The sequence below is a fragment of the Rattus norvegicus genome, chromosome 7 (genome assembly GCF_036323735.1).
Source record: "Rattus norvegicus strain BN/NHsdMcwi chromosome 7, GRCr8, whole genome shotgun sequence".
NCBI lineage: Eukaryota > Metazoa > Chordata > Mammalia > Rodentia > Muridae > Rattus > Rattus norvegicus.
This window is the reverse complement of record NC_086025.1, coordinates 4,479,112-4,493,736: the sequence shown is the minus strand read 5'-3', so window position 1 is coordinate 4,493,736 and position 14,625 is coordinate 4,479,112. Positions and strand designations below refer to the sequence as shown.

The 14,625-nt window shown below is 32.2% G+C and overlaps 1 protein-coding gene and 2 pseudogenes across 1 annotated transcript; 1 reads left to right on the top strand and 2 right to left on the bottom strand.

Moving 5' to 3' along the window:
* Nucleotides 1-1,931: 1,931 nt before the first annotated feature.
* Or6c1 (olfactory receptor family 6 subfamily C member 1) lies at nucleotides 1,932-2,876 on the bottom strand. The gene has a single exon (NM_001001073.1). It carries the CDS (start codon nucleotides 2,874-2,876, stop codon nucleotides 1,932-1,934), a length of 945 nt encoding a protein of 314 aa, NP_001001073.1.
* On the bottom strand, nucleotides 10,107-11,063 carry Or6c3e-ps1 (olfactory receptor family 6 subfamily C member 3E, pseudogene 1; annotated as a pseudogene).
* Nucleotides 14,299-14,420, top strand: LOC120094003 (small nucleolar RNA SNORA17; annotated as a pseudogene).
* The last annotated feature ends 205 nt before the right edge of the window (nucleotides 14,421-14,625 follow it).

Sequence of the window (14,625 nt, the reverse complement as noted above, 5' to 3'; positions counted from 1 at the left end):
ATCTCCTGGCAGGTACCAAGTTTACAACCTCCTCTGCTGTTCTTTTAAAGATCTTTTTTTTTCCGACTTCTTTCAATTTTTCTTTCTGTAAAGAAGATAAAGAAGATGCTGGAGGGATCCCAAAATGCTTAGTAACATATTCAGTCTCAGTAAATTATTTGAACGACCCAGAAACTTTCACTAGATCAATCCATTTTCAAGATATTTCTTGAGATGTAATCAGTCCTTGATAGCACCTCCATTGGTAAACCAACCCTTCAGCACAAGAAAGTTTTTTGTCGGGGTTGTTGATTTAGCTCAGTGGTAGAGCGCTTGCCTAGCAAGCACAAGGCCCTGGGTTCGGTTCCCAGCTCCAAAAAAAAAAAGAAAGTTTTTTGTCAAATCAGAACACTAACAGTCACTTTATGCATATGGGAGTTTTACAAATGTTTTAATATTCATTTTTATTATTTTAATTATCTGCATGGGTCTCTGCGTTCATATGTGTGCATGAGTTCAGGGGACAATAGAAGACAGAAGTATTGTACCTTTGCAACCAGGATTACAGGCGATTGTGAGCCAGCTGACATGGGTAAAGGGAGCTGAACTCAGGACTTCTGCAAGCACTGCTTTCTTAAAGAGTTTACTCCTGAATATTCATTTATATAATCATGGTTTTAAATGGTATTAAGTAATGTTATAAGTTAATACATTACCATAATTCAAACTTTTTAAAAATATGATATGAAATGTATATATCCATTTAAATTCATATTTAAATAAATATATGAATATATAATATCTTTGATGGTATTTATATTCAAATTCTAGAGCAGTTTTGAGCAAGGTATGTATACAAATATAATTATAAATATTAAATATTTGTCTGCTAATATTCAAAATATTGCTTTCTGTTGATAGACTTTGTGATAACAAATTTGAATCCTGAATATAAGGGCCAATTCTTCACCATTTTTATTTTACAATGTGTGTTGTGTGGTTTTGTCTACTATTTTATGTGTTTATTCATGCATTCATATATATCAGTTACGTTTAGGGAAATGATGCTAATTTATTTGTATTGTGAGCATGTAGGAATTCAATAATATGTTTTATTTAACTCTAATACCTAAAGTTTAAATGAGTAATGGTCTATGATGAGTCATCAGCAATCAAATCACTGAAGCATAACTTAAGAAAATGAGCATCAGCTAGCATGATTTGGCTAATATAAAAATACCATATATTTTATTCATCTGTTGTGACCATCTCATTCTGGCAGGCTAGGAAGTATATGAATATGCCCACGAAAAGCAGAAGCAAACCTTGAGTGATAGGCCTTATCAACCTGATCAGAAACATCTGCCTTGGGTGCAGATGTGAGCTTTGATGTGCCAGAGCTAACAAGTCACGGCCTTGACATGTTGAATTTAATAAGCTGCAGCCTTGTCATCTGGAATTAACTAGCTGCAAATATATGGAAACTTATCCCACTGCTGTGCTTTTGCTACCTCCAAATTAATGTTCTGGGAATGGGTTTTGTGATCTCTCCCTTTGTATACTCTGTTATGAATATTAAACTTTGAACCTTGATCAGAACTTTCTTGGCTCCATGTTTCTCTCATCCTCTTCCCTTTCCATTTCCAGCTCTCCTTTCAGGTGAGCCCTGCTCGAACTTAAGTTGTTGGATGCCTTCAATGGGTATTCTTCGATTTGGCATTTAAATCTTTTTTTCAAAAACAAAGTGAGTTTGGAATATCTATAAAAGGGTTTTAGCACACATCAATTGATTATCTAATATGAAAAGGTCGTCCCTGAGAAAGTAATACTGTGTTAGAACTGTTTAGGAAAGCAATTTTAATTGGATGTTTAAAGATAGAGAGCTATATTGTTATTTATTCCATTTTGTTATTTTACTTGGCCTTCAACGTACCTCTCCATCAGAATCCACATCATTTCATGTACTTTTGAAAAAACACCATCTTCCTTACCATGCTCATAAAGGCTCGCCTGACTTGCTGATTCCTCAGGCTATAAATGAATGGGTTTAACATGGGGGCTACTGAAGTATTTAATATGGCAACTCCCTTGGTTAATGATGCTCTATCTGCAGCTGAGGGTTTAATGTACATAAAAATGCAGCTGCCATAAGAGATGGAGATGACAATCATGTGGGAAGAACATGTGGAAAAGGCCTTTGACCTCTGACTAGCAGAAGGAATCTTCACAATTGTTCTGATGATATGTGTGTAGGACAGAAATATTAACACCAAAGTGAACATTAGGGTAAAGACAGCACAGGAAAACCCCATCCTCTCTAGAAACTTTGTGTCTGAACATGAAAGTTGAAGCAGGGGGAAATAATCACAGGTATAGTGATCAATGACATTGGACCCACAGTAATCAAGCTGTAGAAGTAACATCAGTGCAGGGAAGATGATTAGGAAAGAAACCAGCCAGGAGGCAAAGACCAACATTGTGCAGACATTCTGACTCATGATGGTCAGGTAATGCAAGGGCTTGCAGATGGCAATGTAACGGTCATAAGACATGGCAGCTAGAAGGTAAAATTCAGTAACTCCCAAAAGGATGAAAAAAAATAACTGAGCTATACAGTTGTTGAAGGATATGGTTTTATCCCCTGAGATAATTGTGCCCAAAAACTTGGGTATGGTGACAGTTATGAAGGATACTTCTAAAACTGAAAAATTCCTCAGGAAGAAATACATGGGAGTCTGGAGGTGAGAATCCACCAATGTGAGAGTGATGATGGTCACGTTCCCTGTGATGCTGAGTGTGTAGGTGATGAAGAGAAAGATGAAGATCACAACCTGGAGCTTTGGGTCATCTGACAATCCCAGAAGAATAAACACTGTGGTTTCTGTATGGTTGCTCATTCTGCAGTTATTTATTTCCTTCTGCCAAATCTTGATACAAAAGAAGAAAGAGTCAAGTAGAATTGAGGATTCATGAAAACCAAAGTACAGGGCTGTCATATTGTTCAAGTAGTATGCTGTTTCCACCTGTAAGGGTAATTTAATGTTCTTTGATTGCATTTCTTTGTTCTAGTGATTCTTTGATTGCATTTCTTTGTAGAGAGAACAACTCCACATTCAATGCAGTTGAAAAAGCTTGGAATCAAAAGTGTAATACAATACCTCTCATCTCAATGAACAAGGAAATTATGAATAATATTCTCATGTGCTATATAGAGAAAAAAGTACTCTTGTGTGAGAACAGAATGGTGGTTCCCCAAATAGGAACTATGGATTTAGCATATATTCCTGTGGCCGTGTTCTAAGGTATATATTTATTTAATGCTATTAGAAAGAGGGTTTTACTTTTCATAGAGAGTGGAATGATCTTGTAACTGATATACACCTAGGAAATTTTAAGGATATTTTGTGTTGTATCTGAACCACTTACTAGCACAAAAATCCATTATCCATTTGTTCCATTTTCCCATAATGCAAATACACAGTTTCTTCTGCAGACAAGTCAGTATTACAGGGCAACTTTAAGTTATAAGTGTTAAGGTATGTTAAACATTTGCAAATTATATCTGCATGATCATGATTATGAGTACATGTAGCTCAATGTAATGACAACCAAATCACTTTCTCTCACTCTTTCATTTCCATGACATTAGCAGTAACACTGACTGTCTCCACAAGTAAAACCTTACCTTCATTCCTGTCCATAGACTCCACCATGCTGTCCTTCCCTTTCAACTCCTACTTGACATAGTGCATTCACAAAAGGTAAAGATTTCATTATCAAACCTATTTTAATATACATTGTGCTTAGCATAATGTTTGCTTAAAGGAAGAGTTTGCCCAGTTAATGTTAGCTCTTATTTATTAATTTAGCATAATTATCTTCTCTATGGTATACTGTGTATTTGTATTATGTATGTTTTTATCTTTGTATTATAATGTGAGTTTTCTCAATTATTTACTTTATTTAATATGCATAGGCACTTGTTTAAAATCTTTTTTGAAAGAAATTTCAAGTGAAATGTACATAAGGGAATCTACAATATACATAAACATACACATATATTTTTAAATAAATTGGGAAATATTATTTTGACTTCAGGGTTTCTTTGGTTTTGATCAAAATTGTTACTTTTTAAATCTCCTGCTCATGAAGTATCTCATGATCAAATAGATAAGATTTAATTACTACTATTAGTTGACATTCTTACAGTAAAATTATACTAAGACTCATTTAAAAAGAGACAACAAAGTTAAAATAATTACAAGTTATTTCATATATGTATAGTATGCTTTATGCTAGCTCTTTAAATGATCTCTCATGGAGTAGCATGTTTTCAATACAAAATATTTCCTTAATTGGGCATTATCCACATGAGGGTCTATCATGGTTTTTATGGAACCGGAAGGACTGACTTTTGAAAAATGATTTTTTTAATTACCATATGCTGTAGCACTTTGTAAGTCATGTTAAAATTAGTGTACTTTATCCCTTAATATAAATTTTAATTATTTATATCCTGGAGTGTGGCAAGTGTTAGAAGTATGCTTAAAAGTATCATAATAGTGACATTTCTGATTTTTTGGCTGATTTATTTATAAAACTGTAAGAGTTACATGAAAAGACTTATAAACTTTCTTGCCCCCAACTGTATGCCATAAGTCTAAAATGTATAATTGTTGATAAGCAAACTAATTCTTAGAATTAAAAATATATAAATACACATTAGATTAGTGCTATTTTGGATGTGAAAATCCATCAATGCATCATATTTTATTTGCTTACCTCTATCTTTCTTCTTATATATATTATAATTTTTATATTTACAGGTAACAATGTAATATTCCCATTTCCCCTATGGATTAGAAATGGGAAGGAGAACAGGAAGAGCTGTAAAGAAATGTCTTAGTGAATTGCTAAATGAGAACATTCCTCTCCCAATAAAAAAGTAAAAAAAAAAAAGAAAAGAAAAAAAGAAAGAAACATTTCTCTACCAATCTTCAAAGGCCAGAAAAACAGTCTTAAGAAAACTACAAAGTTATTTGTTGTTAGTAGATGATATAAGACCCTGCTCTAGGACTGTTGTAATATATTTTTTATGAAAAAATGTTTATGAGAACTCAATGTATTAGATTTACTTGTCAACAAAATAGGTTTGATACAAATTCTAAAAATGCATAGATTCCTAGACCATTAAATTATACCAATAATGAATTTCACTTAAGAATAAAGATTATTGCATACATTTAACTCATCTGTTTAGGTTCAGAATGTTTTACTTATTTATTTTTATGGATGTGAGTACTCTCCGTGCATGTATGCCTGTATGCCATAGGGGTCTCCAGATCTCCTGATAGTAGGTTATGAGGTGCCATGTTGCTGCTGGGAAATAAACTCAGGACCTCTGGAAGAGCCACCAGTAATTTTAAACACAAAGCCATATCTCCGGGACATTGGTCAGGTTATTAACATCTCATTTCCTTCCACCCATTTCATGAAAACTATATTTTACTTATCTTCTAAAGAATCCGAAAAATTCCAAATAAAAATGAACAATGTTAACATTTGTTCGGTATCATGACTGCAATAAATTATCTGGGTTTCCCTTATCCACATACTATGTCCTTTCCAAGTCTCTACAGTGAAATAAATAACAACGATGACTCTTAGAAGAAGCTAGGCAGAGTATGGGTAATTTATATAAAATTCACAGGGAAAAACCATATTGGACAGTATATTAGACTGAAAGGTAAAAAAATGCTCTTTTTTGAGATACATTAGTGAGTTTGACTAATTGCAATTTAATTTTGTTATGTGTATTTGATTATTGTTAGTAATATTGTATGGTACAATGAATTATCATTTTCTTAAATTTGAAAGGCCAGTTTTTCCTCAACTTTCTCTACACTTATCTATTTTTTCAGTCAACCCTCATTAGATAAAAGTTATTAGAAAAAATGATACAGAGTACATGACCAAACATATTTTATTGATCACACTTTCTTAATTCTTTATACATTCAAATATTGAAGAGCTGTTTGTAATTTTGGAGGATAGGAAAGATTAGTTACTTAATTCAAGGTGTGAGTAATATCTAGCTCACCTTCACATTTCATGTTGTAATAAAATACTCTACAAACATGGAGTTAAATAATGTGGTAGAGAGGATTTAGGATGAGTTGGGAGAGCGGAAAGAATATGATCAAAATATGAGCAAAAGAGTTAGATACATTATAACAATAAGTAAACAATATACAAGAAAAATATTCTTAGTACACACTCACTGCATGGTCTGAACCATGACAATGATTCTTTTAAGACTTGATTTTTTAATTCAGATTGAACAGACTTCTCAGAATTCACTGAATGGTTAGATTTATTTTTTACTAAATTATCTTTTTTTGTACTTTCACAGCTATTTGTGGCTTTTGTTCCAGGAGATATGAATAGAATAAATTTAATATGAAAAAGATCAATTTCAGCCTTAGTATTCCTTTATAGATAGAATAAAAGTCCTTTATACATAGAGAGAGAGAGTATTGAGTTATACTTAATACTAAAATTCACACCATAATTGTTTTTAATAATTAAAAAGAAGAAAATCTGATCTATTTAGAATAATGCTAGTAGAAAAGAAAAAAATGAATTGTAAGAATTTCACAAAAATGTTATAAAATTAATAAGTAATATTTCACAAGTATTTGTTTAAGTTTTATACCAACAAAGCATAAATTCCCTTATGTACACTTCATTTAAAATGACTGAATTCTCAATTTGACAACATATTCATAGTAGCAATAATTTATGAAAGGCACTATTCACTTCAGGGATGAAAGGCTTGTGTATTTTTTATTTCATTTAACTATTCTAACACATTTGTGTTTTTTATTAATTTATACAAATATCGGATATCAACAGATTACTTACAATTAAGAAAATTTCTTCAAAAGAGCACTAAATATCTGTTAAAAACAGAATGAGATTTGTGGAGATAATGAATCTTTGCTTTTAACCAACAGAATATATAAAAATTAGCCTAAGCAGTCATGCCACATTTCAAAATATAATTATAGTAAATCTTAAATTTGACAAAGTTGAGTTCGCAATTGATTCTTAACTTTTAATGACTTTCACTTCCCTCTTTATGATCAACTTACCTGTGATTACATACAGCTTTTCAGAACTGCTAGAGGAGTGGATGCAACGTCGTTAAAAACTTCCTCCGCTAGAAAATGAGTTTGGGATTCATTGCATGTGTTTTCAGATATGTTTTCTCATTTTATTCAAAGTGAATTTATTCCTTTTATTGCCGAGCATAATGAAGAATGAAGGCAGACACCGAAATCTTTCCAGGAGATGTTTTAAAATACTCATGGTTTGTTAATATATTTTATGTTGCAAGGACTACTTAAAGGTTTATTCACTCACTCTGCAATTGGCTCGAGGGACCAATTCACTGAATCAAAATTATGAGCAGAGGAATGTATACAAAACACCAGGGAATATCAACCATAATTGTATTAGTATTAAAACTGGAAAAAGAAGTTTGGGGACACTGTCCAGTGAAACAGAGTAAGATCACAAAAAGAAGAAATTTATGCTGTTTTTTTCATGCAGTTTAAAATCTCCATCTCCCCACCTTTACATTTTTGATTACACTAAAACTCCTTACACTTTATGTTCCTTTTATCTATTCACTGAATTGCTCTATGACAAAAAATTAATGTTATAATTTATGTATCAAATATATTAGGTTCATCTTCCTTGAGGAGGCCATAAATACACTAATGTTGGATTGTTATTAAGGTTCAATATTATTGTGCAAGATTTTAGCAAATTCTTTTGAAAACAATAGAACATGGTTATTTATTTTGCTTGCATTTTATTTAATTTTTTGAATTATTTGTTTTAATTTTTGAGATCATAATATAATTACATGATTTGAGCCCTTTCCTTTCTTCCTTCCAAACTCAAACATATAACTCCACTTGACTCTCTTTCAAATATATGGCCTGTTTTTTCATTAATTATTGTTATAGACATATATGTACAAGAATATGTATGTATGTATATATATACATATATATGTAGTATACAAATATACAATCTGTGAAGTCTGTATAATGATACTTGTATGTATGTTTTCTTAAATGATTATTAAGGATTGGAACACAGTTTTGTTCTTCCCTGGGAAAGACTATTTCTCAAAACTTTTTGCTTGTTTTTTATTTTGTTTTATTTTTTCATGTTTTAATTTCAATTTTTTATGCAATATAGTGTAATCATGGTTTCCATTTTCCAAACTCTTCTCAAATCCTCTCCACATCCTTATCCACCCAGCTCCAAGCTACCTTTCTCTCTCTTGCTTGCTCTGTAAATCAGGTTATTATATTATCTACAATTGGTCAGAAACTACAAACAAGTTTCTCAACTTTTCTTTAGTATTGGTTACTTATACAGAGGAGATAGTAATAGTGATTTTCATGTAGTTATAAACAATGGTGACACAAGATACTCCATACATATTTCATTTTCTAGAATAATTTATATTATTCTGTCTATTTTATTTAGCTTTAGAACATTTCTTAAAATTTATTTTGTGTCCATGAATGTTCTACTTATATGTACATATGTGTACCATGTGTCCATGGAAGTCAGGGAAAGGTGTTGGCCCCATGGGAGCTGGGAATTAATCTCGGGTCCTCTGAAAAAGTAACCTGTGCTCATGTCCACTATGCAATCTTGCCATATGCACATAGCATAATACAGAATTTTTAAAATATTAGAATATCTAGAACTGAAGTTCAGGTCAAATATTAGTAATGTAATATTGATTTGATTAGTGATACTTCGAATATAATTGTCACATACATGATTATGGCTAAACTAAATTGGTAATCAGTCAAACCTAAACATCATAAATCTTGAAAACAGACTGGTAATGATCATGTGTGTTGATAAGGATATGGCAGTAATCAAAGATAGAAGCACTGTGTATAATAAGATTGTGCTCTATACATGTGTGAGATTATAAAATAACAAAACAAATAAAACACTAAAATGGAGATTACTGGGTCAGGTAGTTATCCCAGTGTCTAAAAGCCTTAATGATGCAACACTGGCAATTTAATGTGGACCTCTGTGATTCACATCAAAAGATGAATCTGGTGCTACACAGCAATGTTCCCTGTGTACCTACCACAATATTGAAGATAAGAGTTGGAGTTGTGCAGAGCAAAAACTGACTCCTTAAAATTGTACTCTGACCTCACTAATATACCATGGTACGTGCCACACAATAACAATAATGGCAAACATACACATAAACATGGAAGATACAGAAACAAGACCTAGAATTTCAGAAAATCTAGGAAATAAAAATATTATGAAACTCAAATTGTTTGTTAGTAGATAGTAACATTTGTACACTCAGTAAGTGAAGAATTATTTGAATACTGTACATAGAGAGAAAAAAAGTTTACTGCAGATATGTAACTCAGTCCATGTACAAACTGTTTCATTTGTGACACATAGGAGAAAATTTATGTTTGTTAAGGCAGTGATATCTCTATAAAATCAAAATATAAAGTTGTTTTATTAAGAATAATCAACAAAATAATTTAAATTCTATAGTAACTAGTTTTCCATTGAGAATTTTATTCATACTTCAGATTTTTAGTTTTTTTTAAATTTGGGATTATAACATAAGCACACTTCTCCCTTCTGTTTTCTGCCTCCAAACTTCCCACATACTCTCTATTCTCTTTCAAATTCATGGCCCCCTTTTTAAGAGTGTGTGTGTGTGTGTGTGTGTGTGTGTGTGTGTGTGTGTGTATTCCTAAATAAAACCTGTTAATTCCATAGTATGTCACTTGTATGTATGTTTTCAGGGCTAACAATTTACCCACATGTTTTTTAGCCAGATTGAAATGTGTGGTCATGGCTGTGATCCAAGCTACTTTGGAGAATGAGGTTTAAGAAATAGTGCCTCAGCCAAGCCTGGGCTACAAAGAGGAAGCACAAGAGTTACATGGTGAGAGAGCATTGAGATAGATTCTATAATATCAGTAAAATATATAAAGGAATTAAATTTCCATTAAATTTTATCAAATAGTTACAATGACATCTCTTCACATGAGCACATTTTTTTCCATTTGTTCCTGGAAAAAACCTACCTTATGAACCAATTCTTTAAAAACTTGTTTTACTTGCTGGTTTCTCAAGGTATAAATGAAAGGGTTCAACATGGGAGCAACTGAAGTCCTGAAAATAGCCACTGTTTTGGTCAGTGATGCTCTTTCATTTGCTGATGGCTTCACATACATAAATACACAGCTTCCTTAAGACATGGAGATGACAATCTTGTGAAAGGAACAGGTGGAGAAAGCCTTTTTTCTCTGACTGGCTGATGGAATTCTTAAAATAGTCCTGAAAATGCACATGTAAGATAAAATCACCAATGCCATCGTGGACAGTAGAGTAACCAGAGCAACATAGAAACCAGTCACTTCTAGGAGCCAGGTGTCTGAGCAAGACAGTTGTAAAAGGGGAAAATAGTCACAGCAGAAATGGTCAATGACATTGGAAGCACAGAAATCCAACTTTAGGACCAGGATAAGTGGTGGGAAGATGGTCAAGAATTCTGCTAGCCATGAGGTGAGGACAAGAAGGGTGCAGGCTTTCTGATTCATGATGAGGGTGTAGTGAAGTGGCTTGCAAATGGCAACATAGTGATTTGATTTTAACTGGAGAAGAAAAAATTCTGTCACCCCCCCCATGAAGATGAAGAAAAATAACTGAGCCAAACAATTATTATAGGAAATGGTTTTACCTTTATTAATTATTGATGCCAAACTCTGGGAATGGAACACTGTGAACATAACTTTTAAAAAGGAGAAATTATGAAGGAAATAATACATAGGAGTCTTTAAGTGAGAGTCCAGCAATGTGAGGATGATGATGGTTAGGTTTCCAATGATGCTTACTGTGTAAGTTATGAATAAAAAGATGAAGATTGCTACCTGAAGCTCTCTGTTGTCTGATATTACCAAGAGCACAAACTCTGTAATTATAGTGTAGTCTTTCATAATTTTTTCTCTTCTGACAAAACATATTTATGACAAAGAGATCGAACATTTTATTTAATGGTGCAGAATTGAAATCTCTATATTTTGATATTACCATCTCAAAATTTCTTGTAAGAATTTTGCCAAATTTCAACTAACACTTTGATAATCAGTATTGTCTTCCTTCATAAATACATATAGATGTCATTAATTTATCTTCAAAGCCAATACTTGTTCATTACTATTGAAACAGAGACCATATACTATGTTAAAAAGCGAAATATACTTATGGATCAGTGTTTAAAATTCCCTTATTAGTGTTTACATATGAAACCTTCGCTTACACCCAAAATTTCTATGAGAGCAATGCAACCGTGAAAGACAGATTGCTCCATGGTAATTATTAACTTTACCTGTAATTTGAACACTGTCATGAAATAGCTGCCTGAAAAGCACACGTATTAATTTCTAGTTTCTGACACTATCTGCTTTTATAACTGAAATATGTGATATTTAAAGTAAATTCTGATGCTATTTGAAACTTACAAGATTTATTGAAAGAATTCAATGAACTAATATACAATGCATAATATTGTAAAAATTTTCACTCTTAGAAAAATCATTTTTATGTATAACTACAAGTACTTGTGTGCTTGCAACCAGAGAGATGTAGGATTATCATTATGTTGGTTATGATAAGATAATATTAATAAAATATCTAGAAGATAGAAATAAAATAAACAATACATTTATATGATTATCATATGAAATAGTTTAATGAAAATGAACTTTTAAATATTTGCTTAGTGTTTTTACCCTTACTTTTTTGAGAACTAAAAGGAATTGACAAGGAAGTTTTTTTCTTTTGTATGGAAATAAAGCATGCTTTCCTCGTTGAAGTCTATCCAGATTAAATGTAAAAATTGTTAGATTTACATTACTGAACTTATAATGTACATGTTTAAACTAGCTGACCTGTTTAAAAACTAATATCCAGTAAACAACATAATGTCTGTTGCCTAAGTTCTTCATTTTTTGTGATATTTTTCTCTGTCTATAACAGGATATGCTTGTTATATCAGGATATCTTGGAAAGAGATAATTCTTAAAAGTTATAATGGACATTTCCCCTTTTCCATATAATGTTTTGATAATTACTGATGTACTTTTTGCAGTATACATATTTGTCATTAATTTATAATTAAACATTCAAGGCAAAAGTCTACTTATTATTGTTTGAGGAATTGTCAAACTATATTAAATGTGCTTATACTAAGAATAAATGTTAAAATGGTAATTGGAGGAGTTCTCCAATACTTTTTAATTATAGCATTTGAAAAAACAGACAACATGAATTTATTTAAAATACACAACATTCTTTTCTTATATTGTATAGCTGTACATAAGAAATGTATAATTCCCATTGAAATGTAATCTCAAAATTTCCCAAAATACCAAATATATTTTATTATATTCTTCAGAATAATTTTTGGGATTTACTTTTTTGGCATTCATGAACATATATTTGTATAATGGGAATATTTTGCTATGTACCTTTGATTGGCCTGGAACACACTATGTAGACCAGATTGACCTGGAATTCATAGAGATATGCTTGCCTCTCTATACAATATTGTTGATCCTTCCATATGAACAGTATTATGACTAGGAACTGCACTGTAAAATGTTCTGACTTGAATCACCATAATTCTTTAATTTCTAGGGAAAGGTATAGTGTGACATTTTAAAGTTCCCTGCAGAAGTCAAAGAATGAGTATTACATAAGTATAAGACAACGTTACCTTCTGTTCACTATAAATTCCTGAGAGACTAGATTGAAGAAAGGAAGGAGGCAAGTAGAAGTTAATTCAGGAGATGTGCTGCAGTCATGACATACCTGTTCAGATATCACTCAGTATAGGAAGATAAAAACATTGTAAGCTAATGAGATCATACAATAAACTCACTTTCCCTTCCGCCAAACTTAGCTTTCCTAGAAATCACATGGACTGTACACTCGGGACATAATTTATTCTTAATTATCTGGGGGATTTTTTGAAACCAAATGAACTATACTGCAAAGGATGCTTTGTTAAGAGTAGAATTTTAATTCTATTCATCTGTACATCTCAAAGGCACAGAAAAAATAAACAAATGAAAGCATTTTAGTATCCTTACATATCATAAAACTTTATTTGCTCCCAGTGAGAGTATAACATGTTACATCCATTATGGAAATCAATATGGAGCTCTCTGAAAAGCTAAAATTAAAACTTGCACGTGACCCATTCATAAGCATATACCCAAAGGACTCAAAATACTACCACAGAGGTACTTGAGCATTCGTGTTGCATTTGCTCAATTCACAATACCAAGAAAACGGGACCACCTTAGTTGTTCAACAACAGATTAATGTGTGGAACAATCATCAAATGAAATTTTATTTAGCCATAAACAAGAAATTAAATGGTAAAATTTGTAGGAAGTTAACTTGATCTGAAAATTATATATTGGGTAAAGTAACTTAGACTCAGAAAATTTAAAAAAAATGAATATTTTAGGCACATTCAATTTTAATTTTTATATGTTTGCAGATGTCTAGGGTACATATATTCATATGTACATTCATATGTATATTCATATGAGGCTGTGATTGAGTGTAGGCCATATAACTCAAAGCTAGAAAAGAGGATTTAAAAACATAGAAGATGTAACACTATATATAACATAAAAGGAAGAGACCATGTTGGGAAGAAAGGGTACAGGTTGGAGTCAGTTTGGAGAGAAGTAGGAAGGAAGATTAAAAATGCAAATTATGTATAAAATATAATTATGAAATGAATTACTGGTGTTCTAATTTAAAAACACAAAACATTAAATAGAATATTTTAATTAAAAAATTAAAATTTTAAACTAACACATACTTATAAAAGTGAATACATAATAGCTATAGTAGCATAGAGGGACACATAAAATGGTTTTAAAGTTCCCAGTGAACTTCTATTTTCTTTATGTTTTAAATTAGCCAATTAATGGTTTATGCTGTAGCCTTTGTGACACTTTGTCTATAGTTTCTCTCTCTTTCTCCCTCTCTCTCTCTCTCTCTCTCTCTCTCTCTCTCTCTCTGTGTGTGTGTGTGTGCGTGTGTGTGTGTGTGTGTGTGCATGTGTGTGTAGACATGGCAGATGGAATCTGTCAAGATGACAAAAAGTATGAGTTTAGAATATTATACATTTTAAAAGTTTGATATTTTCTGCCTGCTTCTCGAAGTGTTGCAGGTGAAGCTGCTGTGTCACATGTAAATGACAGAGAGGAAAAGGCTATTTCTACACTCAGTGTCTGATCTATGAACATCTGAATGATTAATAACTTAACATTCCCTGGACAAAAGCAAGCCTGAGAGTATCAATTCAGCACCGGGAAGCTTGGACAAGGAGTTAGCCTCAGATGACCACCAGGTTGGTGCCAGGTAGGCCCAGACAGTTCCCAGGACCAAGAGCAAGCTAGAGGCTAGATAAACTGAACTTGAGACTATGAGCCCCGGTGGCAGTGAGTCCAAGAACATGGACCCTTGCATGTGCTC

Bases quoted from the DNA above. Each gene is read 5' to 3' on its own strand.
- Or6c1 (NM_001001073.1), bottom strand. From the start codon at position 2,876: ATGAGCAACCATACAGAAACCACAGTGTTTATTCTTCTGGGATTGTCA.